General features: G+C 37.3%; 2 protein-coding genes across 4 annotated transcripts in view; one reads left to right on the top strand and one right to left on the bottom strand.

The window, feature by feature from the left end:
- Positions 1-6,189: 6,189 nt before the first annotated feature.
- Positions 6,190-27,530, bottom strand: tmtc4 (transmembrane O-mannosyltransferase targeting cadherins 4). Of its 2 annotated transcripts, none has more exons than XM_073845943.1 (18): positions 27,464-27,530; positions 21,605-21,800; positions 21,238-21,353; positions 19,056-19,272; positions 18,244-18,328; positions 16,716-16,810; positions 16,098-16,190; positions 15,853-16,014; positions 14,800-15,002; positions 14,291-14,465; positions 14,031-14,162; positions 13,644-13,723; positions 13,416-13,523; positions 13,191-13,332; positions 12,510-12,624; positions 6,816-6,928; positions 6,633-6,702; positions 6,190-6,408 (listed from the first exon to the last, which is right to left on the bottom strand). In XM_073845943.1, exons 2-18 carry the CDS (start codon positions 21,764-21,766, stop codon positions 6,260-6,262), a joined length of 2,217 nt encoding a protein of 738 aa, XP_073702044.1. In that variant the 5' UTR covers positions 21,767-21,800; positions 27,464-27,530; the 3' UTR covers positions 6,190-6,259. The 2 variants fall into 2 exon arrangements, with proteins under 2 accessions (XP_073702044.1, XP_073702043.1); XM_073845942.1 differs by lacking the exon at positions 27,464-27,530 and adding an exon at positions 21,917-22,354.
- Positions 27,505-27,966, top strand: part of LOC141340851 (phospholipase D1) — a 61,654-nt gene continuing 61,192 nt past the window's right edge. For both annotated transcript variants that reach the window (XM_073845940.1, XM_073845941.1), the window contains exon 1: positions 27,505-27,638. The gene's annotated coding sequence lies outside the window, so the exon portion shown is untranslated. The remainder of the gene's footprint in view (positions 27,639-27,966) is intronic.

The raw sequence follows: 27,966 nt of genomic DNA, 5'->3' as shown, positions 1-27,966 counted from the left end.
TTGAAGCTTGAAAGTCTAATTACTTTTTTATAATTCAGCAACTCTGACAAAGAATGTTGGATGGAACAAAAAAAAGGTCTAATTAAAGGATTTTCACTTTGTGGTGCAGGCAGCAGGGTTCTGAGAGATTGTCTTTGCTGGGTAGTTGCTCAGCAGCAGAAGGTAATGGTGGGGTGGACCCCCTTTACCCTCAGAGCCTTCTGTTAAATTTGGCAGAAAAACGCCGGGCCCAAGTAGGAACAAAGACAAACCTTTCGTCATAGAAATAGGAAAAGGCTCTGAGAAGAATGGTCCAATTTGACCCAATCTTCTAACCACTTTGGTTCCCGCTTTTGCAACGGAAACATTTGGCCTTAAATGACCAGAATCGCGGTGAGGCTCCTCATATACATTGGCTGTATGGCAGATGTTGCACATTAATTGGCATGTGCGCGGCTCTGACCCAGGGTCCCTAACTGAGGGTTTAAATAGCTTATCTATTATTTGTTGTAACTCGGCCGACTCGGTAGGCACTTCCAGACGTGGTATTTCACGCTTTGCGGTTTCCAGTGTCGGCGTGGGCTTTTGGGGGGAGCCCAGTGTTTCAGTGGTGATGTCGTAACAGCAGGTAAGCTCTAAACACCATCTATCAGGCACCCATACTCGCCTCTCACACGGCCAGAGCTGTGACTGATGGACCTGTCTGTAGTATGGATGTTTAGCGCAGTGGCAAGCCATATGCCACTGGCACCGTTTCCTCCTCGCTGCCCTCGCTGAGCTAAAGAGGGGTGGTGCTGAGAGAGAGACCAAGAAAAACACACAGACACAAAGAACGCAAGAAGCCCCTCGCGATTGACGCGAGACGAATACCGAGTCTCCGTTTTTTTTTTTTTCTTTTTCTTCTCTGATTTCTGGAAAACCAGATGATAAGAAATTACCCAACAGCCATTCCATTCGATCCCGTCCCGCCCTATTCACCCCTACCCGCCTTAAACCCTAAAAAGCAGAGGATATTGTGTTTTTAATAACAGTGAGAGAGAGCTCTGATGTATTTTTCCATCTGTTCGGAGCGTCCCACCGCCCGACCGAGTGGCCGCCCCCTTGTGAGAGGAGCACAGCTGTTACTGTAAACCCTGTCCAGAGAGCAGCTCAGACCCCTCTGTACCTCTAAAGGATCAAATGAACAAGTTTGGCTCGGTGCAGTCAGCCTTTGCAGCTGCAATTTCAAACCTCTTTAAATCATTTTTCATGCTTACCAGAAATGAATAATGCACACATTAACTGGTGCCAGTTAATAAATTTCCATCTCACTGCACCTTTTTTTTTTTTCCAATAAGATCCAGAGCGTCTGATTTTGTTGTGCAAACAGCCTCCCTTAATTTTTTTTAAATACTTTCTTTATTTTAAACAACCAGGCTGCAGTAAGTTATCTACTACATTTTTCAGGTCCTCTCTATTAATTTAATCAGAAATACATACAAATTCTATTCTTTTATAGTGACTTGTCCATTTAATTTCTAGATTATAATTCAATGTGATATTTTTGGGGGCTTATGCCCCCCCAAAAAATGTCAAAAGAATGATTTTCATTTCTTAGGGAAAAAACTTAAATTGCTTAACTAAGTCACATGAGCCATACATATGCAAAAAAGAAAGTCAAGGTGAATAAGTTTCTCAAAATATTAGATAATTTAACTTTTTTTATGACAGGGCAAGGCTAGTTCAGGTTGTCATTTGTAAAACATCATGGTACTTGTATATATAGGTCTAAGAAAAATATGATATATATTCTAAAACAAAGTGTTTAATTACTTTTACTTGGTAATTGCACATAATCTCTTTTAAATGTATTTGTTTTTCTTTCTTTATGAAAAAGAGTACATTTCTAAACATTTGTGACCCTGGACCACAAAACCGGTTATAAGGGTCAGTTTTTTGAAATTGGGATTTATGCATCATCTGATAAAGCTGATAAATAGGCTTTTCATTGATGTATGGTTTGTTAGGATAGGACAATATTTGGCTGATACAACTATTTTAAAATCTGAAATCTGAGGGTGCAAAAAAAAAAAAAAAATATTGAGAAAATCCCCTTTAAAGTTGTCCAAATGAAGTTCTTAGCAATGCATATTACTAATCAGAAATTAAGTTTTGATATATTTACAGAAGTAAATTTACAAAATATCTTCATGAAACATGATCTTTACTTAATATCCTAATGATTTTTGGCATAAAAGCAAAAAAAAAAAAAAAACTGTAATTTTGACCTGTACAATGTTTCGTTGGCTATTGCTACAAATATACCTGTGCTACTTAAGGTTTTGTAGTCCAGGGTCAGATTTTGTAATTCTCTAAGATAAAGATGAAATACAAAAAAGCACCCACGTATATGTCTAATCTTGTTTCATGCCTCAAGGACTTGTGAATGACAGGGCAGGGATGGCAGAAAATGCCCATGATATTAATTCAGCAAACCCAGACCAGCAGCTGGCATCAATGGCCTCTACTTGCCCATCGCGAACAATTAATCACAGTAGGGCAGAGGTGGACGCGGGGACTGGTAGTGGCGGTATCGCGTGTGACAATCAGTCCTTTTTAAAATGCCGGGGAGTGTATTGCAGTAATTCGCGGAGCGCTCCTCAGAGCAGGGCGACGACAGTGTCAGGCAAGATGCTCCCTAATGAGTGCCATCCTAATAATCACACGTGTGCGTGAATCCTGACCCGGTGTCAGAGGAGCGGATGTACCGTGCCGGATGGCGGCTACCATTCTGGGAAGATCTGCAAAATGTACATCAATTAGACTGGAAGTCGGAGAGCCGACATCACAAGCCATTAGTTTTGTTTAAAGGACTGCAGGGTGGGCCAGGGAGCATTTTAGAAGAGCAACATTGACAACATCCTGTCAGATTGATTAGCAGTCTGTCAGAGGAGCTCTGAGCTGTAAAATGTGATTCAGGGCTTGTTCATCTAAACATACTGTGGGGCCAGGCGGCTAATAACGTTCACAAAGCGGCACGTGTCAAGTGCTGCGCTACGATCTAGATCTGAAGCTTAAATAAACCTCAGGTCACTGACTGTAAAAAAAAAAAAAAAAAAAAGGATTTCCCTTGTTTTCACTTAAGATAAATTCCTCCGGCTCTTGGATTCAAAGAATCGCAGACAATTCCTAGAACTGCTGGTGTGGAAACTGCGAAGCTTAATTGTTAGTGGTCTGAAATGGAGAGAAGGGTCAGAACAGAAATTGGTTCATAATGGTTAGATAACATCAAAAAGTGGAAGATATTTCATTTTTTACATATTTATCTGCATTTTCTTCCTCATTTAGTCCTCTTCTAGTCACACTAGTACCATCTCAATCAACAATTAATGAATTAATTGTCATGCTGTGATATTCCTATAGCAACATACTAACATGCTTGCACGTTGAGGTTAAATTTAGCATGCTTCATATAGTTAGATAAAATTTAATCTACTGTTCTGCTTTAGATCTTTTATCCGAAACTTACATTCATCTTATAGACCAAAATGGAGACTACTTACAAATTAAATACAATACAAAATACAAGGCTGGGTTAATTATATGCTTATGTGACGGACTATTAATCAGAACATATATAAAAACAGTCTAATATTGCTGGTAAAGCTTCATTTTAAGGACCAATTCTTACTATTAACTAGTTGCTTATTAGCATGCATATTACTAGAATATTGACCGTTTATAAATACTTATAAAGCACATATTAATGGTTTATTCTCCATGACCATATTCTAGATCCCTAAACCCTACCCCACACCTAAACTTAATAACTACCTTACTATTAATAAGCAGCAAATTATTCTGTTCAGTGAAAACTTGCTTGTACATTGCAACTTACCAAATACACTAGTGTTCAAAAATGTAGTGTCAGTATATTTTTTAAAGAAATTCATTTTTTTTATATCATTGTTATGTCAAGAACACTTTGATTTGATCAAAAGTGACGGTATAGAAAGTTAAATACAAAATAAAAACTGGTAAAACTTTTCAGTAAGGCTCATTAGTTAACTACTTTAGTTAACATGAACTAAGAATGAACAATACTTCTTATCTACAGCATTTATTAATCTTAGTTAATATTAATTTTAACATTTACTAATGCATTATTATAATCAAAAGTTGTGTTTGTTAAAATTAGTTAATGCACTGTGAACTGATATGACCTAACAACGAACAACTGTATTTTTTTTAACTAATGTTAATAAAGATTAATAAATACTGTAATAAACCTATTGTGTTATGTTAGGTAATACATTAACTAATGTTAACAAATGACATCTTATTGTAAAATGTTACCTAATTGTTTAAAATAAAAATTTATCATGTTTTCACATTAATCATTTGCAACATTAATAATAATACAAAATGATCTCCAGCAAATTAGAATGATTTCTGACAAATCATGCAACACTGAAGACCGCTTCTAAAAAATTATCTTTGCCATCAAAGAAATAAATTGCATTAAAAAAAGAATAGAAAACAGTTATTTAAAATTGTAATAATATTTTTGATCAAATAAATGCAGCCTTGATGAGCATGAGATTTGAAAGAAAAAAAAAAAACGTAAAAAAAAAAGAAAAAGTGCAATGTGGGAAGGAATTGTACTGCACAAAAATATTTAACCATGCTGTGATTTACCTATAAGAATCAAGTATTTCAAGTTCTACTCAATTTTTAAATACTAAAATGTATATTTGAATAATTATGTCTTGATTAAACTAAAGTGACCCTCACTTTTATGGAAAACTTGACAGGTAGATGTTCCTAGACAGTTTTTAACAACTGACTCTCCAAAATGTCAATTATTAATTACTTCTGAATCTAATCAATACTATACAGCTTCCTTTGTCCCAGGAATACTTTCTCTTTGAACCATCCTTTATCTAACCTCCATGCTTCAACAATGTTAAAGCAAATGCATTCTCCATATGATTTTCACATATACAGTAGTTGAGGGTTGCTGTTGTTTTTAACTTGCTGTATCGTTATAGAACAATTTGACCTCCTATTCACGAATTTTAGTACAACCGTTCACTTTCTCAGAAGCTGTGCGGCGGTCCAATGGATTCCACACACTTTTAAACTCAATAATGTGGAAAAACAGAAGTGGACACAGTAATCCTTCTATGCAACACTATGAAAATATTGCTGGTGCATCAAGTGTGAAATTCAAGCAAAGATGGAAGGACACCAGTCCACCCATGTTGGTTCAGTTTGAGCAGTGTGAAGGGAAGCAGAAGTAGGAATAGCATAAAAATACGGCAGACAGTGGTTACACAATAATTCAAAGGGGTTTGTTGTTGTTCTAGTAATACCTTCATCTATAGATTACAACTGCAGGCTGATATTTCAGATCTGAGGATGGTACCGTTAGAACCAACAACCCTGTCATCTTAGCACTGTCTTTGCGATCCTGGTTCTTCAAAAGTGTCCCGTTGGCTGGAGGAAGCAGATGAAAAAATAGAAGCACAGTGCACTTTAAACTAAGAAAGAGACTTGTTGACTGAAGTTGTGTCTCGAGGTCAGCCCTCGCTCAGCCCACTAACTTTCAAGAGCAGCCAGCATGTGTGAGATGCCCCTAGGGACTGCGTTCCACCTCCTTTGAAGCCCCCATTCTGAGCTTCACTGTTTTCTTTGCTGTCATGACTGCCGGCTTCCTACTTGGGGTGACCCTACGGCCCGGCCTCTGCACATCAGAACACAGACTCGCAAAACACCTTTCCGACATTAACTACAGAGGATTTGGAGGAATGAAAGGCCGTGATCCGGTCCTCGGGACACGCATGTTAGATATGGCAGAAGACGTGTAAACAAACACGCTAACGAAAACCAGTGGCCTACAGTGTGTGTGACTTGAGATAACTCGACATTTTAAAGTGCAATTTGTTGCGATGTCCACAGTGGGGTACGGTCTTGGTGGATGTCCAAGAGTAACATACTTTGCAATTACAAAGTGTAACAGACTAATAAATAGAGGCCCAGCTGACATAACATGAGGTCAAAGATGAAAGTCAAGATAGTGGATATGTTCCATATGTCTTGAGACTACAGTTACACGTGACAAACTCATTTGAGCCGGTTAAGAAACCACAGTCTTGACCTTAAAAGACTATAACATGGCCAGAATCGAAGTGCTACGGCATCTATGGATCTATGAAAAGTGGAAAAGAATAAGATGAATTAATTTATTTACTCATGTAGAGACCGTACAAAGACTTGCATGCAGTTATCAAAAACAGTGTTATCCAACAGTCTTTTGCCGCTGTTCGAGTTTTCGTTTTAGCATGTTGTAGTTTTCCTTGGTCCCCGGAGCGCTGGGATCCAGTCGAAGAGACAGTTCATAGTGGCGCTTTGCTAAGTCTAGTTTTCCCCAACGGTGATAAAGAACAGCTGCAAGAGCACAGAAAAAAGACCTGTCACTTAAATCAAGGGACTGTACCGTAACTCGGCATTGGTCCCCAGTGAATGGGAGAAGAATCATAGCCACTTCGCTTTGTTTATTGATTCAGTCGCACCGATTTATGCCTGTATCGTGTAACATTGCAGGAGTCAAAACTTGCACAACTGTTTTGTGTGACAATACTGAAGTGCCAGCGGGATTCTGGGAGACTTACCAAGATTACCATGGCAACTGGCAACGCTTGGGTTGATCTTCAGAGCGTTAAGAAAGAATCCTTCCGACTCCTGAGAGAAAAAGGAACATTGGTTATTATAAAGTTCCTTCTGTATCAAAGAAATAGTTTGAGTAACATTTTTACAGACAAAACAGCACTACATGGGAAAAAGTTTGTGTTAACCTTGTACTTTTCCTGTTTCCCAAGGACATTGGCGAGGGAGAACATGATGGTGTGATCTTTTGGCAATATCTTTAATGCTTCCTTTCCAATCAGCTCAGCCTGAGCCAGATTGCCTGTAATGAAAAGACAAAATATTAAATAGAACAGAAACTGTTACCTTGCTAAGGCACAAAGTATTGCTGTTGTTCGTTAAGTTATGAATGATAACTCAAACCGCTAAGCTTTGACTTTTTTTTTTTTATTTAGACTTTTTGGCTTGTCTCTTCTATCTTTTTTACTATTTCCCATAGTAAACTCTTTCTGTGAAATTTCTAGTAACTTTTGAACCAATCAATGAATCAATTAGACTATATTATGTGCTTTTGTAAAATAAATAAACTAAACAGGGTGTACTCTCTACCAGTGGTGGACAGTAATGAAGTAGTTTTACTTCGTTACTGTACTTAAGTACATTTTTCAAGTATCTGTACTTTACTGGAGTAGTTTTATTTTGAGTAACTTTTACTTTTACTTCACTACATTCCAAAGAATTAGATCGTACTTTTTACTTTACTACATTTCGCAAAACTCCTTATAATATATCACGTGCTCCGAGACACAGAATCGGTGTCTGATTCATGAACAAACTGACTTTTTATTTTAGGTTGCAAATTGCCCCAAACAAATCATTCACAAATTGGACTGATCCGATTGGAACTGTTCTCGTGTCGACAACTCACTGATTCAAATGATCCATTTAGAGTCCCCAGTGAACTGAATTCACAAGTAAAAACTGTGAGATCTTGTGAGCGCGCGCGACTGATGCTGCAAAAAGTAAGTTACTAATGTTGAATTTTAGGATTAATTATTGTAACTGAAAATCGGATTTAGGTCAAAACTGTCAGGTATTTGTCAACTAAATCTGCTGTAAAGGGTGATATTTTTAAGTTCATTTAAATGCTTGAATGCAGACACATCAACATCAGTGTCTTTAGGTAAAAAAAAAAAAAAAAAACAATAAAATGAACACAGATTAAATAAAATAACTCATGCACATTCATATTCCCCGCTGCTGTAACGTTAGCTGTTTTATTAAAATGCTACACATTTAGCTCTATGTGACTATCGTGATCTGTTTTATATTGTTAATCAACGGTATCAATTTTTATATTGTTTGGATCAACTAGCCGAGTAGACAGATATGAATGTTTATTCATAATCATACTGAAAATAAGTAAACATTGTTAGCTGATGCTAACTGTCTAGCTAAGCTTGCTGGTGCTAAGTTGAGGTAATTTTTAGATATAAAGTCCAAATATTTTTATTCAACCACCTAGACAGATTACATCTGAGGGAAAAAGAAAGGATGTGATGTTCAGAACATGGTAACTTCAGGCCTAATTCTCATGTCATATATAACAGTGATGTTCTGCAAAACAACAAGCTTTAAAACACTTTTTTCTTACTGGTGAAAATTAGGTGGTCAAATCTGTTTTCTCTCAGGCACATCGCCTGAATATTACTACATTACTCACACACTTGTCAACATAGTCCATATCAACAACAAAAAAATATATCTGGACTCCATATAGGCTAGTGGTTATATTGGAAAAATTCCAGGTATTTTGAGCAGTAGGATTATAAAATATATGCTAATATAAATTTAAATTAAGTAAACAAACGTAAACATTCATCAAGTTCATCTCGGCAACTTTTTGTTTCTGGAAGATGACGCCCTGAGAGGAATAAGCCAGATTTTACCTCAGAAGAAGACCGCATGGCTGATAGAGAGCCTGAAAACCGCTTCAGTGAGTTCATTTATAGTAACACTGCATTTTATTGTCAGTAACGGTGACAGCGTTGTAACGCGGGAAACAGTTTGATCGTTACTGAAAAAGTAATGCTGTTAGTAACGCTGTTTGTTTATAACACCGTTATTCCCATCACTTGTGTGCACAACAGTTAGCGGAGGCTAGCGATTATGGTTTATAAAGTTGTAAACATATATATTTTATAAATCTATACATTTTTTCTTGCACAAATGCATCGATTCACTTCAGAAGGCCTTTATTAATACCCGGAGCTGTGTGGAGTACTTTTTATGATGGATGCATTTTATTTTGCTTCAAAATCTCAACTGCCATTCACTGCCATTATAAAGCTTGGAAGAGCCAGAACATTTTTTTTAAATATAACTCTGACTGTATTTGTCTAAAAGAAAGAATAAAGTCATATACACCTAAGATGGCTTGAGGGTGAGTAAATCATGGGGTAATTTTCATTTCAGGTTGAATTATTCCTTACAATAGTAAATATACAATTTTAGTATATTAAAACATAATTAACATTGTTTTTCCTATAGTGGAAATATCCCCTTCAATTTCTTACAATGTCCATACACTGCACTGCACCAGAAGTTGTGGTGGCCAATAAGGCTAATGTGAAAGCACTCATGCATAGAGTCTATTACACTGAAGGAGGAACCCCAGTAATATCTAGGGACCAGAATATCATAGTGACTTGGGGGTGGACTCTTTTGACTTGAGCCTCCAAGAAGAACATGCTTACAAACACCAAGCTACTGAGAACCCCTGCAATGTGCCAAAAATCACATAGAACACCTTAGTAGCTGCATAGAACAAATATAAGAACATTTAGCTAGTATTCACTGCCTCTCTTGCACAGAGGAAGCATGTTTGTTGTCTGCCAAACCATTTCCATCATTAAAACTGGCCAACTAAAAAAAAACAACAACCTACAAAGAATTGTGAAGGAGAAAATTGTTTACATTTTTATAAATAGCTCTAAATGTCCCAAAAGGACAACCGTGTAGTTGTCATTCTGTAATTTCTGTTGACTGTGCAGAGCGGATTGCTCTGGTGTGTCAGCAGCCTCCAGAAGAGAGTTTTTCAACTCCACACATGGCTGATTCTTTTAGTTTCCTAATTAGAGGGCAACACAAGGGCTACTGACTTATTGATCTGGATGTCAAAACTCCCTCTGACCACAGACTCAGATAGATCTTCTCTCACCGGCTGGCCCTTAACAAATTCATGAGCTGCTGAGGATTTATCCTCACCGTTGAAACCTAAACATGACTCATGTTTTATGTTTTGAGTTTAACATAGGGAAACAATAGCAGTAGGGCATCTCCAATTTTTTGTTTTCAATCATTTACTTATTTTTGGGAGGGGTTTTGGGATCAAGGGAGGCTGGAAAATGCAGTGGGAGAAGATACTGATGCCAGGGTTTTTTTTTTGGAAAATGGACCGTGCCAAGACTCTCCAGGGAGGGCCAACCTGCCTGGGAGACGCGTTTGAATAAACGGCTTCTGTCAGGGAATCGCGCCATTCTCCACACGGCAGGGAAGAGTGGCTTTAAAACAACACACAAGGCTTTTAATACATAAATTTCAAGCATTGCTGATTCTTGCTCTTCCGGTCTAATCATGTTGGGTTCTTATGCCGGCATTTCCCGGAAAGGACATCCTCTATTAATCCTGTAACATCTCGTCAGAATGGAAGCTTTTGAGAAAATGGTTCTCTCATAATAATAAAAAACAAGCTACAAACAGATGTGTACAAATATGGTTTACTATCTAGATATATTTAAAAAAGCTGAAAAATTATTATTATTATTATTATTTTTTTTAATTTTGTAGGGCTGGGTGAGAAACAACATTTGTGATATATGTGTTAATAGTGATTAAAAAAAAATAAAAATCAAGAAACGTAAGGAACGATGATTTTAATGTTTCGTAATTGGCCATTCATTTTTCTGTGGTTCATTTGCATCATCCAAAAATATTAAAATTTTGACATTTTTCATATATTAAAATATTTTAGTAAAATATATGTAGGTTTTAATAGATATTTATTACTATTAAAATGACTTGATTTTTTTAAACTCGATCAGTTTTGAATTCTACTTTTAGTTGAAATTATGGTTCTTCTGATTGTATATCGCAATAAATCAACAAACTATTTTTGGTTTTATCACATCTGTGTTATACTTCCCCAACTATATTGAAAGAAGAAAGCATTAAAAGGTTATTTGATAATTCTAACAAAAAGATAAGTTATCCACCCCTGTAGGGTCTGTGATGAGATAAGGGGGTGAAGATGGGGTGCAGGAGTTAATTGTTGTAAAGGGTGAACTAATTATGCAGCATGGCCCCATGTGGCAGCGTGCACCTGACGCTCAGCATCTGCAGAATGGAAGTTCACACCTCTCTCTCCCTCTATCTCACACACAGCTATGAGTCGCGGCTATACTTGGGACACCAGATGAAAACGACAAGGCGGGAGGATTTGGGAGGAGGCCAAGATCATCTGTTTACCCCAAGGGCAGGGTCAAGGTCACGTTTAATGAGAACACTCACTCAGTTTAAACATACATGACTGCCCCTGTCTGAACGTAATAATACGGATCTATACTGCATTGCTAAACTGTGATATATGCAAAAGATAATGTACAGTCAGCAAATATAAATTATCATTATATAAATAATTGACTGTGGAATGCAGCAACTAGCCAATCAAAGTCAAGTATTCCAGATGACATCTAATAAGTGAAGTATATCAGCCATAAGTACAATAATTTTACACTATTTTTGACGGCATGTACTAGGGATGTAACGGTATTATCAATATTGTGGTATCGCAATATCAGCGCGGTCACATGGCGATATGAAATGATAGGTCTTCCAGGCAAAAAGTGTAGTTTTTTAAATATATTTAAACTTTTTATTCTAATTTAGTTCGAATAAAAGTTTTAGGCCATTATGCTTTGGCACAGTATCTGTCAATTGAACTAAAACCATAAGTGCAATATGGCTTAATACATTACATCAAGTCTTATTTCGCTGCATGTTTCAAAGCGAAGCTTGCACTTCATTCAGGCCATCAGCTCGTGATCCGGTGTTTTCCTCACCTCAGAGTTGCTCATTTCACAGTGAATGCAGTGAAATCGTTTATTGCATGCGCTGTGAGTTTAGCGCGTGTTTGGGAACACAATGACCACCAGTTATGCTTTATTTTCGTGGCAGATGATTACCGAATGTCACTAGATTTGTAGTAAGACAAGACAGTTTTGTTAATATTTTTGTTAATATTTTGTAAGCCTGTTTTCACTGAAGCTAGAGTTTTCTGTCAAAATAAAAGCTCAACTGCTGTTTTCGTCAAAATAAACACTTAAAAGCACAGTATGAATTGCTGATAGCTAGCGGTTGAAATGGGTAACGTTACCTCAGTCCAAATTCAGAAAAATTAGGAAAGAAGTATTGTAATTTCCCTACTGCTGTATAAATAATATACCTATGAAATATTTAATAATCGATTTGGAGCTTTGTTTTTAACAAAAGACGGCACTCTAATCTAGTTTTTAACCGCACACTCAAGCGCTTATGAAGAAAATTGTGCGTTCGGCTGAGTCACGTAATTGCACCTCGGCTCAGAATGCTTTTGTGACACCAGATTAATGTAAACACAACCCACTTTTCAAACTTTATGAATGATTATTTTAGCTTCAAGTGTGTGTAAAGAATTGGAAGCAAGCAGAGTACATCTGTTTCTAAAGCATGCATTGTCATCTTCTGTTAAAAACTATGCTCAATTCGGGATGCATTTGAAAAATGTCAGAATCGTTGCAGAATAATTTCTTTATTCACAATGCAACTATTTATTTTCCCAGCTCTACTTTTAATGAATCTCTTACCAGTGTTGTCCAACAATATGACCATGTTGTTCCACGCCAGGCTGTGGTCAGGTTTCAGCATGGTGGCGTTCCTCCAGGCATTCAGCGCATCAATGCTACGGTTCAGGTCTGCATACTGTAGATAAAACAAGCAAGCATCAATCATAAACAGTGGGCCAGTGTGGGTCAAGGACAAAGATACTTAAAACAACCAAAAAAGGTGCATGCCCTACAATATCATTTTTTAAATCATTTTATTCTTTTAGATAAGAGGAGAAGGGCATGCAAATGATGCAGATTCAAACTTGCATTTTCTGCATAACCAACAAAGCTAAACATGTACATTTATCACTATGGCACATTTATGATAAAAGTAGTTGATAATTCTTGGAGTAAAGGAATCCAACCTTCATTAACGCAAAAATAGCATGTCATTACACATCATAATGGGCAATATTTTGAGCGGAATAGCCAATTTCTTGCCATAATTAATAATAAATTGCACCATGTTGGTTTTTACTCACACAGGAATGATGAACATAATTGCCTAAGATCAAAACCACCCTAGACATTAAAAATCAATGCTGTAATATTATTGAAATTGATGTTTAGAATATGGGGAAATGTAATAAGTAGGAAAACACACTTTATTAAAATGTACTGAATGCTTTATGCAAATTACAGAGAAAATGTGTCGCTTACCAGACGTCCCAAGTTGTAATAACAGTCTGGGTATTTTTTCCTGAATCGAATTGCGTTCCAATAGCTCCGTTCGGCCTTGTCGAACTTTTTCAGACTGTTCTGCACAATACCCAAATTCATCCAAGCTGCAGCAAAATCAGGCCTAAACCGATCGAAGAAACACAAGATACAAAATTAAATGTAATACACAAATACAATATATTTAAACTAAAAATCTTTACTCACTGGATATGAACCGCAGCTGACAGGAGCTCTTCGGCTTCCTTTAACTCATTTCTTTCCTTTAATATATTGCCAAGATTGTTCATGGCATGAACATACTTGGGGTGTAATCTGCAACAACAAACAAACCAACAAACTATCTTATATTTTTTACGTGAATCACACTGTTTAAGTTTAAGAGTGATTTTTGCCAAATGGAATATGACAGACATCTTTTTTTTTTTTTTTTACCTCACTGCCTCCCTGTAGTACTTGACAGCAGCACTCTGGTTGCCTTTGTCAGCAAGGTTTTTGCCAACGTTATAATGCACCTGTGCAAGGAAGGAGAAAGCTATAGAGCTCATCAAGCTAATGAAGTCACTGGTGTGCAAAACTGGACTGAATACAATTGAGAACAAATATTTTATTTGCTTTTCTGTTATTGAGTTATTTAGCTGATGCTTCAAATCCAAACCAACTCACAGTACACTAATTACAGGTTCAGTTCCTTTGGAGAAACCTGATGTTAAGAGTCTTGCTCAAGGCATTTTGTGTGTTGATGGGTTACGGAAATGGATTTCACCAATGGAGTGGAGTTAAATTGCAGCACGAGGTGCGGGGGGAGGTGTGCGGTCTCACCTTGGCGTTGAGCGGGCAGATAGACAGGGCGCTGGTGAAGAGACTCTGTTCAGACCTCCACTGTTGACTGCGCTGTGCAGAGCGAGCCACGTTCACACACAGCAGCGTCAACGTGGCCGCTCTCAGCAGCCTCTGCGGTCATCCCACAGACACGAGACGTGAACACAAACTCAACGGAACATTAGTTACAGTGAATTATGGTCTGATGGTGAATATTAGGAGGTGATAAGTGGGAAATTGGTGTAGAACAGGACACATACCTTGTGTTTCTTCCAGTGGCAGCTACAGTAGCCCACAGCGTAGGCCAGAATGAGGCAGTAGCCCGCTGAGGAGAGGTACAGCACCCGCTCGGCTATCACAAACCCCACCCTGAAGAACAGATTACTGGCTGGCAGGAATGGAATCACCAGCAGTACCAGGCCAAACGTCAGAGTCCTAAAAATACAGAGAGCATAATATACACTACCATTCACACATTAAATTGATCAAAAGTGACAGTAAAGTCTTCAACATTGTGAAAGCTTAGATTTCTAGTTCTTGTGAAGTTTTTATTCATGAGTGAATCCCGAAAAGCTGTATCATTTTTCACAAAATTCACAAAAAATTCTTTAAGAAGCACTGTTTTAACATGCATAATAATTAAAAAAGGATTCTTGAGCACCAAATCAGTATATTAGAATGATTTCTTGGATGATATTGGAAGTAATAATAAAACAGAAAATTGTTTCCATATGCCTAGGCAGAGCATGTTTTGTTTTGCTGATCTTACCTTCTTTTATTGCTGTCCTGTGAGCACAGAGCTTGGTATACCAAGCCCATCAGACAGCACCACAGCAAAAGAGGCCAGACAATCCTCCAGTCAGTGGCTGATTTAATCAGAGGCACACAGCCCATTGACCAATCAAAACACAGCCACCAGGGAAATAGCAGCAACCAGGCATTCAAGGAGTAGTAGTAATTATAGTTCACAATCTGAGAAAAGAGAAAGAAAGCAGACGAAAACATGATTCTGTGAGCTAGTCTGGGGTAAAAATGACTACTAAAATTATAAGTATACGGTTTATTTTGGTTATGACTAGGGTCGTCAAAATGCCATAATTTAGTTGCCAGTACCAGTGAAATTTCAGTTTTAGATACGACTTTTGATAACCAAAACAAATATGTGACCCTGGACCACAAAACCAGTCATAAGGTCAAATTTTACAAAACTGAGATATATACATCATATGAAAGCTCAATAAATAAGCTTTCTATTGATGTACGGTTTGTTAGGATAGGACCATATTTGGCCGAGATACAACTATTTGAAAATCTGGAATCTGAGGGTGCAAAAAAATCAAAATGCTGAGAAAATCACCTTTAAAGTTCTTCAAATTAAGTTCTTAACAATGCATATTACTAATCAAAAATTACATTTTGATATATTTATAGTAGGAATTTTACAAAAAAATCTTCATGGAATATGATCTTTACTTAATTTCCTAATGATTTTTGGCATAAAAGAAAAATCAATAATTTTGACCCATACTATGTATTTTTGGCTATTGCTACAAACATACCCCAGCGACTTAAGACTGGTTTTGTGGTCCAGGGTCACATATTATTTATATTACTGCTTTCTAAATAGAAATATGCATACATTTTAAAAGTACTGCAATACTATTATTAAGGAATAAACAATATATTAAATATATTTTTTCTTTCTAAAAAAATATTATCTACAAATATCATACATATAAAAATGTATCGTAATAAAAATTATATATCAACAGTACAACAAGAATATTATCAAAGGGCCATTCAAACTGAAATGACTGCTTACTCTCAGGATGATATTTTCCGCAAAAGATGCTGGGTTATCCACCTCAGTGAAAGATGGTGGCCCAGTTCCCATGATTCTCCACCTCGCGTACAAAAGAAAGGAACCACCAAGAAAGAGTAGAGCCAACCTCATAAGTAAACCGCTCCTCACCAACCCACCAGTCTGGGTGGAAAATAGATAAAGTATAAATTAATCCAAAGTTTGTTTGGGTCCAAAAAGTGACACCCTGTGAATAAGCCACTTACATCAGCTGATTTTCTCCTGGACAGCAGCCGGTGAGCGAGCTCATAGATATTCAGATTACAGACCATGAGAATATCATAAGCAGCATTCACTCCCTTAAGACACAGCAAAAAAGAACAATAAATGTTATGGATGACCAAAGCTCTGTATTGTGAAAATAGATGAGAGATTATCTAACATACATATATGACCCTGGACCACAAAACCATAAGAGGAGATTTTTTTAAATTGAGATTTATACATTATCTGAAAACTGAATAAATAAGCTTCCCATTGATATATGGTTTGTTAGGATAGGACATTATACAGCTATTTGAAAATCTGGAATCTGAGGGTGCAAAAAGCAATGCACATCAAAAATTAAGTTTTGATATATTTATTTCTTTATATAGAAATTCACAAAATATCTTCATGGAACATGATCTTTCCTTAAAATTCTAATGTTTTGTCATAAAAGAAAAATCGTTAATTTTGACCCATACAATGTATTGTTGGCTATTGCTACAAATATACCCGTGCTACTTATGACTGGTTTTGTGGTCCAGGGTCACATATATGCTTATAGCATACTACTTTATTTGACTTGCAACACTCTCAAATGCATACACTTTTTCACTTACCAAAACAGTAATGCCTTGCTCCTTGCAGAGCATGGCTATAGCACAAAGAAGAATGCTGCCAAATATCCACAACACAGAGAACTTTTTATCACCACCTACAGAGAGAAATCATATTAAACCGTATGCTTGATACAAAGTAAAAGATTCAATGAGATTCTAACTGTAAAGGATTCATTTACCCTAGAATAACAGCTGTCATTATTTATTCACTGTTCCAAGTCATTATAAATTTGTATGACTTGCTTTCTTATCTATGCAATTATAATAATTGAAGCTTCATTTATCTCAAGCGAGATAAGATTTGAAGTCTTCAAACAAGATAAAATGAAGCTTCAGCAAACAAAGTGACCATAAAAATGTATCCTAACAGAAGTCCAAATAGTTCATTAACTAATCAGTGTGACCTTTTCAATGAATTTGTGGATCCCTTTCACAAAACTTTTACTTCTATTCACCAATTATTTACTACTGATCTGAATAAGATAGTTCACATAAAAGATGTTTACATATAGTCCACAAGAGAAAATATCAGTTGAATTTATAAAAATGACCCTGTTCAAAAGTTTACATACACTTGATTCTTAATACTGTGTTGTTACCTGAATGATCCACAGCTGTGTTTTTTGTTTAGCGATAGTTGTTCATAAGTCCCTTGTTTGTCCTGTATAGTTAAACTGCTTGCTGTTCTTCAGCAAAATCCTTCAAGTCCCACAAATTCTTTGGTTTTCCAGAATTTTTGTGTTTCAATAATAACCGTATGATTTTGAGATCCATTTTTTCTGAGGGACAACTGAGGGACTCATATGCAACTATTACAGAAAGTCCAAATGCTCATGCATGCATTGAATGTGAAGATCAGGGTAAATTTAACGTATTTTGTATTCTGGAATACATGCAACTAGCCTCTGAAGGGCAGTACTAATGAAAAAAATGTGACATTTAGGCAAAATAAGAAAAAATCTACACATCTACATTCTGTTCAAAGGTTTTCACCTCCGGCTCTTAATGCATAGTTTTTCCATCTGGAGCATCAGTGAGCATTTGAACCTTCTGTAATAGTTGTGTATGAGTCCCTCAGTTGTCCTCAGTGTGAAAAGATGGATCTCAAAATCATACAGTCATTGCTGGAAAGGGTTGAAATACACAAAAATGCTGGAAAACCAAAGAATTTGTAGGACCTGAAAGATTTTTCTGAAGAACAGCAGGCAGTTTAACTGTTCAGGACAAACAAGAGACTCGTGAACAACTAGCACTAAACAAAAAAAAAAACACAGCTGTGGATCATTCAGGTAACAACACTATATTAAGAATCAAGAAGATGTAAACCTTTGAACGGGATAATTTTTACAAATCTAACTAATATTTTCTCTTTTGGAGAATACATAAATCTTTTATGAGACATATTGTATTCAGTAGTAATTGATGACCAATTTAAAGTTCAGAAAAATTATTTTGATATTTTAATGCTGCTAAATTTCACATAGTGCCATAATAACTGTATAACTAGTGCTTTAGTTTATCAACTGACCTTGAAACGCTTTGCAGTAAACCAGAAAAGAGAGCTGAAAAAAGAGGGCACACAACAAGTCTGCTCTGCCAACAATGCCAGCCACCTACAAGATAGAGAGCCAACAGAGGAGATTATTCACAAGATCAACTCCAGCTAAATACTTTTGAAGAGCTAAAGGACACTGTCTCATCAAGCATCATCCATCAACAAGCAGGTCACGGCCGTGAAATCCACCCCAAGGGCATTCGTTTTTAATAGGAGCTACACACTGTACACCTAAACAAATTAAATCCTGCTTGTACATTAAAGGCAAAAAAAAATAAAAAATAGGCAGCATAAAAACATCCTTCGCCGCCCTTTCGTCTGTGAAATTGCCTGTATTTCTGGCAGTGCCAAATTAACGGTGAAGGCAGGAGGCAGCACTCATTACAGAACTGCAGTCGGCCCTGGCTGGAGTCCTGGGGCCACCTTCTTTGATTCATCCCGTAGGCCTAAGTCAGTGGTCTCTCTGAACCTCACCCCCTCCAGGTCCAGGGCCGGTCTTTCTGAACCTGATTAAAGAGCAGATACCGGAGCATCGGCAGACTCTTCCCTGCTCGGACGCATCCGTGGCAGGCCAGAGCGAGTGTTCGGTAGCTGTTAATAGCCACGGCCGACTGTAGAGCCCACCTATGTGATGCTCACCAGCTGCGTGAAGCTTTCTTCTCCACGGGCTTTGTAATGTATATTTCATGCAACATCAATGAACATTGTGATATGGAGCATTGTAGTCGGAGATTGTTTACCGGGCAGAGACAGCCTGCTGAATCACGTCTTCCCACTCTACTTACACTTTCTGTGTGAACTGGATGTGCGGCAAAGAAGAGCGCAGCCAGGAAGGAAGCTTTTGGAGAGAGATTGAGTTTTGCCCCTCTTCCATTGTGAACCAGGCCGCCAATTAATATTGCAAACACGTCGATCATTAACACAGAAATAACACAGTGGAGGGCAACGTTGAGCACGTGGAAGCCAATCGGATGCAGTCCACCAGCCAAGAGGTAGTTGATCCTGGGAAAAGTAAAAGCCACAAATTACAATGATTTAAGTTGTATATTAATGCAAATGATCTGCAAAGTTGTAAATGAAAATGCACAATAAAGTTTTTGTCTCCCAAAATAAAGAATCAATACAGCCTAAACAAGTCGTTAGTAATTCGAATCCCACATCCGTGTTGGCTTCACGTCACAGGGTATCACATTTGCATAATTCTCGTCTATGATCTATGTTGGCCGGCCGTGAACAACTTGACTCCGCCCACAAGTACAGCATTTTACTGATGACTGCTTCTCTGGGAGTTCAACGTCGGATTCACAAAACTCTTGCTCTTGAAAGATGGCTCAGTACCCAGTTTATTTGGACCAGCTGACTTCACTAAATCACAACCTGTAAGTATGATAAATAATAGATGTTTATATTTTCTATCAAGCGTTCAAAATATGGAGCTATGGCAATAAGCTTATCGTTTCTGACAAGCACTGTACGCTGTAGACCAATCACAAGAGACTGGACCGTCTGACCAGTCAGAGCAGAGAATAGTGTTAATTTCGTAAACGAAAACTATAAACAAAAATGTTTGTTGACAAGCTTTTTAAAGTAAAAACTTTACCAAAAACTTTTTTTGATTTTCGGCAAAAAAAAAATGTTATTGCGGACTGCTCTACACACGTCTACTATGCAAACTTTCATGTGTGTGGTTGCCAGATGTCAAGAGTTCAAATCCCTGAATTAGAGCTTCGCTGTTAAAAGAATACATTTTCTTTATTTGTTTTTTTACATTTTTGCTTATTTTAAGCAATCTGGCAACCATGCACACAAGCCTGCTCTCCACTGCAGAAGCACCAACGTTGATCTGAAAACACAGACAAAGCTTGAGTTTAGTGATCTAAATGAAAGTGTCACTCAGCCGGTCTGTTCTGTCATGAGATCTTGACTATATTGTTTGCGATTGTGGTTGCTGAGTAAATGAACGTACTCAACCGCTGTTGTTTAGATAGAGAAACAAGCTATTGCAATTTAGAATTAGTGGAATTACTATTATAATATTTTGCGTTTTTTTATCATGTAGACAGAAAGAGTGCATACGTATACGTATTTTTGGTATTCATTCATTTAACAAAAAGCCTATAATAAATCAGTTCATTGACTAAAACTAGACTAAAATTCTTCTGGTTTCTTTGACTAAAACTTTGGACTAAAACAAAATAGGATAAGGTTGACTAAATATGATAAAAACTAAGCACATTTAGCATGGGACTAAAATTGAAAATAGATTAAATAAACACTAGGAGAGTAGGCTCATGGAAAAGAGGGGTTTAGAGAGACTGAATCTGATCTGATTTGAATAATTCGTTTGTAAATTGCTGAAAAATGAGGTGATATGCATATTTTGCAAAAACAAAAGCATTTTTTGACCTTGCATGCATGTTTTGTAGGAGCCTCCCAAAACAATGTTAAGAGGAACCTAATAAATGCATAATAGGGGCACTTCAAAACTAACTTTTGACTTGTGATCGCAAAAGTTTTGTATATTTCAGAAACATAAAACAGCAGAGATACGAAGGCATACAGACATCGCAGGATCATAAAGTAACTTTTATGGTTGAGTTGAGATAACGGGCCATTACTGATGCAAAACGATGTCATTCTCATTAGCAGCATGCAGGACATGAATTATGCCCCCTATATAGATTCCTCACAGTTGCAGTCAAATGCCAAAGACAATTCTAAAACGAGTTTGAAAAAAGGCAATATATGCATCCAATTTTAATGTCAATTATTGTGGCATTCGGTAAGGAAGCACTCGGGGGACCACTTTTGATTTCCCACTGAGAATAAAATTACAAGTCCACACATCTAATACATGCAAAGAGGTTTGACAATATTCACTATAAGCATGTTGGACTATTACCTTGTGTTAATCATCGGTCACACAGGAGTAATTGAAAGACTCTTTTGTCTTTGTGGGGAACGTACCTGAAGGTCAGGACGGTCAGTGGCCGGTAGGATTTGTGACTGGAGTTGCTACTTAAGTTACTGCCCCAAAAGTCATTTTTCCAGATGTTACTCAGTGGAGTGTCAGGATTCAAGTCCTTCAAAATGCAGAAATCATATAGGTTTGCCATTAAAATAAATAAATAAATAAATAAAATTTATGGTGACCATGGCCACTCCTTGGTCTCCATCTATTGTCATTGTATGGAAAACTACATGTATTGCATGTATAAATCATGGGTTTGAAATGACATGAGGACAAATGATGTCCGAATTTAGATTTTTAGGTAGACTATTCCTTTCATAACAAACATCTGAGCAAATAAATAACCAGGATTAAGGGTGATACCTTGTTATTGATGATGGCTTCTGAATCATCAAAGACAAAGTCCCCATCATAGCTGTTTATGAAACAGATCAGGGCAACAAAGGCAGTGACCAGCCGGGAGTGCAAGGGTCCCAGTTTTGGCAGGGGGATGTGATGATCCCAGTAAGGCTCAGAAATCACCATCTTTCATGTGGTTTCTGTTCATTCTGACCCACCACTGTGTTACAGAACAAAGAAAACAGGGGAAGGTTAAAATAGCAAACTAACACTCCAAAAAGAAAAACAAATAACAAGCAAACATCTTGCGAGAAGGGTGCATGGACTGGAACATACCTACTGTATGCACTACAGAGATCTGTTAGAAAAGGCGATGTGACATCTCAGCACAGTTGCATGCTATGCTGCATGGCTGTACACACAGATGCAGGCAATGCATAGCAACCGGCTGTCAAAGCGAGTAAAGGATACGAGACCATTCACACTTTCTACGTTTTCTACTCATATATTCTACTCGCGCGAGAATGACGACCGTCAAAACATGATTCACAAATAATAAGAGTATAAATGTGCACTGACGTCAATAACTGTCTGGCCGCCGACGAGGACGATTTACAATCTGTTGCAGACGAGCAATACAGGTTTTAAATCACCGGTGTCACATAAATACGCTGCCGATATCGGTAAACCACACAAATGTGAAATAAAGCCTTAATACGTGGCTAAACGATGGCTGATCCCTGTATGAGCCTCTCGCGTGTACTTCCTGCTACCGCGCGGAGAAGAATAGACCGTGTGATGTCACGTGACCTGAGCCAGTCGAGTGGATATAATGTGAGGACTCACAAATGAAAATGCTACACAGTAGATGGCTACATGTCAAGCAGTGAAACAGCGATACTGTATACTTCATCTAAAACTGTATTAACAGCATTTAGAATTAAAACAAGACGACATGTATAGATATATTATATTGAACTGATCATTCGCAATATACAGAGGCTAATGTAAATGCTAATTATGTGAACTTTATATAAATATCTGAGCCCAAGTCCAACAGTGAAGTGATATGGTGGATCAGCATATGATCAGCAATCCAAAAGAGTAGGAGTAGGCTAGATAAATTAAATGTCACAGTGCACCCTAAAATTTCTCTGTCCAGCAAATAGTCATGAAAAGGATGAAAAGATGAACCAGCAGCTGTACAGTAAGTAAACAAACGAAGGTGTCACTATAAAGTGTAAGCCTACTATTGGGACTATTAAAGGAAAAGGTCACCCAAAAATGAAAATTTGCTTAAAATGTACTTACCCTTAGACTATCCAAGATGTAGTTTGTTATAAAGGATATTTAGCATTAGATCACTTGCTCATCTCTGGATCCTCTGCAGTTAATAGGTGCTATTAGAATCAGAGTCTAAACAGATCTGTGACTCCAGTTCATTAAATACTGTCTTAAGTGAAGTGAAAAGCTGCATGTTTGTAAGATACAAATCCATTATTAAGCCACTTTAACTTTGCACCGTAACTTCTGCCTAAAATAGAGGGTTTGCACTTCTGTCACGGTTTAGTCAGTTTCCCGGATGCACGGTCATATTGGAGATACTTGGATGTAAACAACAGCATGGATTTCATGGTTAATGTAGGCTACTACTGATTATGTTGTTCTGCTTATTTATGCTGTGTAAACCATTAAAAAAAATGAAAGCTGCTAAATCATATAGAGAAGGACTTAGTAAGCAGAAAAGGGCGCAATATTTTGACAAACTAAAGTTAATAGGTGGTAAAGGTACGTCGAGCAGTATTGAGATATTAGTCTAATATTTTACCTACCTGACCAGAAATTATAAGAACAAACACAAATGTTGTCAAGATTCTTGCCTTGGAAATCCTGATAATTTATTATTTTCAGCAGCAATTAGCAATGATCATCAAAATATGCGAGTTTTGTTCAGTTCAGTGCCATTGTTTACATTCAGTGCAGCCAATATGACCGTTTGAGGCCAGTCATGAAAACACTCTATAGAGTCCATAAACAATAGTGATTCCTCCAGTGAAAATGTCTGTCCCCTGTTGTACACCAACAAATTGGTCTAGAATTTTGTTTAGATTTGAACTGTGTGCATTTCTCTCCTGATTCAAATGAGACAAATTCACTGGAGAAATCAATGTTATGGATAGAAGACTTGTATTTTATGGTTAAAGTTAACCTCTTAATTATAAATTTGTTTATTGCATACACACAACTTCTCGCTTTACAAGACTTTAATGAATAGATTGAAGTCATGTGGGTTACTTGTTGATTACTGTGATGTTTTATCAGCTGTTTGGACTCTCATTCTAAAGGCACCATTCACTGCAGAGGATCCTTTGGTGAGCAAGTGATGCAATGGTAAATTTCTCCAAATCTGATGAAAAACAAATGCTTCTATGTCTTGCATGGCCCGAGGGTGAGTACATTTTCAGCAAATTTTCATTTTGGGGTTAACTATTACTTTAAGAGCCATATGCAATATAATAATGTAACCATGTGAGTCATACAAGCAGAATTCAAACTTATGAAAATTTTGCATTGTATATCCAAACATGCTATGCTATGTTTTTTGCATTTATGCTACTGTCGTCAAAGATAAACATGAACCAACATAAATGTAATGCAGATATCATTAATGTTCAATAATTTAATTGTGCACAATTTCAAATTAGGCTGATTTAAAGGGGAATCAGAAGGCTGAATCCTGACTGGACAAGAGGAGGAGCTGGGGATGGAGAAGGGTAATTAGCTCTTGAGCAACTCAATAGCTGCTTATAATACTGAAGGACCTTATACTGTATGTGACCCTGGACCACAAAACCAGACATAAGTAGCTGGGGTATATTTGTAGCAATATCTAACAAAACTTTGTATAGGTCAAAATTATTGATTTTTCTTTTATGCCAAAAATCATTTGGATTCCAGATTTTCAAATAGTTGTATTTCGGCCAAATATTAATCTTAATTAAAAAAAATGACCCTTATGACTGGTTTTGTGGTCCAGGGTCACATATATGGATGCTGTGTTAGTACGTTTTCCCACTGACGAAGAAATGATCAGTCTATAATTTAATGGTAGTTTGACCCCATTTTGTCCCACTCCTCTTTGCAGATCCTCTCCAAGTCATTAAAGTTTCGAGGCTGACCTTCCACAGATTTTCTATAGGATTATGGTCTGGAGACTGGCTAGGCCACTCCAGGACCTTAATGTGATTCTTCTTGAGCCACGCCTTTGTTGCCTTGGCCATGTGTTTTGGGTCATTGTCATGCTGGAATACCCATCCACAACCCATTTTCAATGCCCTGGCCCTGATGGTACATGGCCCCATCCATCGTCCCTTTGATGCAGTGCAGTTGTCCTGTCCCCTTAGCAGAAAAACACCCCCAAAGCATAATGTTTCCACCTCCATGTTTGATGGTGGGGATGGTGTTCTTGTCTGTGTCATAGGCAGCATTCCTCCTTCCCCAAACACGGCGAGGTGAGCTGATGCCAAAGAGCTCGGTTTTCTCATCTGACCACAACACTTTCACCCAGTTTTCCTCTGAATCATTCAAATGTTCACTGGGCCTGTACATGTGCTTTCTTGAGCAGGGGGACCTTCCTGTCATAGTGTGTTCCCAGCTGCCTTGAGATCATTGACAAGATCCTCCCGTATATTTCTGAGATGATTCCTCACCATTATCATGATCATTGAAACGAGGTGAGATCTTGCATGGAGCCCCAAACCGAGGGAGTCTGACAGTTATTTTGTGTTTCTTCCATTTGTGAATAATCACAATAACCGTTGTCACCTTCTCACCAAGCTGCTTGGCGATGGTCTTGTAGCCCATTCCAGCCTTGCATAGGTCTACAATCTCGTCCCTGACATCCTTAGACAGCTCTTTGGTGTTGGCCATGATGGAGAGATTGGAATCTGATTGATTGCTTCTGTGGACAGTTGTCTTTTATACAGGTAACAAGCTGAGATTAGGAGCACTCCCTTTAAGAGAGTGCTCCTAATCTCAGCTTGTATAAAAGACACCTGGGAACCAGAAATCCTGCTGATTGATCAAATACTTATTTCACTCATTAAAATGCAAATCAATAGCTTTTTTGAAATGCATTTTTCTGGATTTTTTTGTTGTTATTCTGTCTCTCACTGTTCAAATAAACCTACCATTAAAATTATAGACTGATCATTTCATTGTCAGTGGGCAAACATACAAAATCAGTGGGGGATAAAATATTTTTTTCCCCACGTGGTTCAGCTGAGAGTCAGCTGATGTTGACATACGCTTGATATTTGGCTATATTGGTTAAAGGCCACAAACTGTAGGCTTAATCTTTAGTCATGTGCAGTTTACAACTGATCATCCTGTTGTGTTTACCTCTAAAATACACCCTGAATACACACGCTCTGAGATCTCAGCTATAATCACGTGTCATAATGATGATTGTCCAGCTTCTCTCCTCTTGAACCGCTGACACATCACTACTCACTCAGCAACACAAATACTGCGGCCAGTCCTCCACCAGTCCCCATCTCATGAGGGATGACATCACAGAGATTAGCTGTAGCTGTCTGATTCCTGGTACAAACATTTCAAACACAAACACTCGCACCAGTGGCAGAGCTTTGCACTATCAATAGAGGCTTTCAGTATGCGGTGAAACCGTTCCCTTGTTCCCCTATGGTGTGATGATACATTGTAAGAGCCATGAATAGAACTGTCCAGTCATATTGCTGACATAATTCAGAGGGTAACAGCCCTGAAACTCCTCAAGTTAACAGAAATCAGTTATCCGTTTAGAGTTTAGACACAGTAGTGACGACCTGTTGCAATCTCCTGTTTTGTAGGAGAGTCAGAAGAAGCGTTCTTCCTCCACAGGCTTTGAAATGAGGTAAGAACTCTCTCTATTTTTTCTTAGTTTGCCTTCCTGCTGTTCCAAGCTCGGATCTTTTCCCCTCTTCCAGCTTTGTAATTCACTTTAATGAAAGAATGTGCCGTTATAGTGGTGATTGATTTAGTCTGATGCAGAACATTTGCACAATAATGTGCTCTATTACCTGCTTAATGAATTGCCTCTGTCCCGTTTGTGCTGTCATAGAAGGGAGACTCACATCCTGTCTAATTACACCGCAAACTAATAACCTTATTTACATTGCAGTTGTCACACACATATGATTATCATGAACAATTTGCGGCCTAAATAAATGTATGAATTTGGCTCCCCCACAGATCCAATCTAATCCAGTAAACTCGTTGTCCTGTGTGTTTGTCATATCAAGAGTTGAGGTAATATTCATTCAGGTAATATGACAAAGTTACTGTAAAGTATATGAAATACACTTTACAATAACTTCGTTATATTACCTAATAACCACAATGATTGGGTACAAAGCTCATGTAATGAAAATACTGTCTTTTAATTTTTAACATTGTTAGCAAGCAATAACAAAGTATCTTTCTCTGTTGATCTCAGACTGAATGAAAGAATGTGTTGATTAAAATTCACTTGAGCTCTGTTGTTATTGAGGAATGTCTTAAATCAGACTAAAGATTGTTTTTAAAACAGTGCACAATGCCATGTCAGCATTTAATAGACTTAAAACAGTTAACACATATAGCTGAAGGTCAACTATGTTTGTAAAGCATTTTAAAAATATAGGTGTCTGTTTTTTTTTCTGATAACACTTTCATTACAAACTATATTATAAAACATTATTAAATCGGCATCATTTTGAAAGTTACATTAAATATTTTAAATAATAATGTTCTTATATAATAATTTTTACATTTGCATTTAGCATATTGAAATAGACTCATAAGACTGGTGTCAAGATAAATTTAGTGATTTGTCTGTACTACCTGTTCCAGGTAAAGAAGTTACAGCTCTGGCGGCTGCCCACGTTTATCTTGCCAATGTTAAGGTCCTTCTGGAAGAGGAAATCACAAGTGTTTTTGACTCCGCCCCCTCCTTGCAGCCGTTGACCCCTTGCCGTGGCCATTAGGAAGATTCTCAGTCTTACTGGAGCAATGACAGGTGAAATGAAGCACAAAATACTCTCTGTGTTCTTTTTTGTTTTCTCTTTCACTTTGACACAAATTGGAATGAAAAAAGTGTAAATATTTATAAGTAAAATTGTAAAATAGGCATAAAATAAGTACAGTGAAATGTAAATAAATTATATATACGTACATATAAAATATATTTACATTTAATGTGTTCATTACGTTTTAATACAAGTAAATCAAAAATAACAGTTTTTTTGCAAAATAATGCATATTCCAATAAGTATGCTTTAGATACTATTATTCAAATTAGTTCAGACAATATGCGACTACAAAACCAGTCATATGGGTCAATTTTT

This window comes from Garra rufa, chromosome 8, assembly GCF_049309525.1.
Source record: "Garra rufa chromosome 8, GarRuf1.0, whole genome shotgun sequence".
Lineage (NCBI taxonomy): Eukaryota > Metazoa > Chordata > Actinopteri > Cypriniformes > Cyprinidae > Garra > Garra rufa.
Note: the sequence above shows the minus strand (reverse complement) of the source record. Positions and strands in the feature narration are given on the sequence as shown.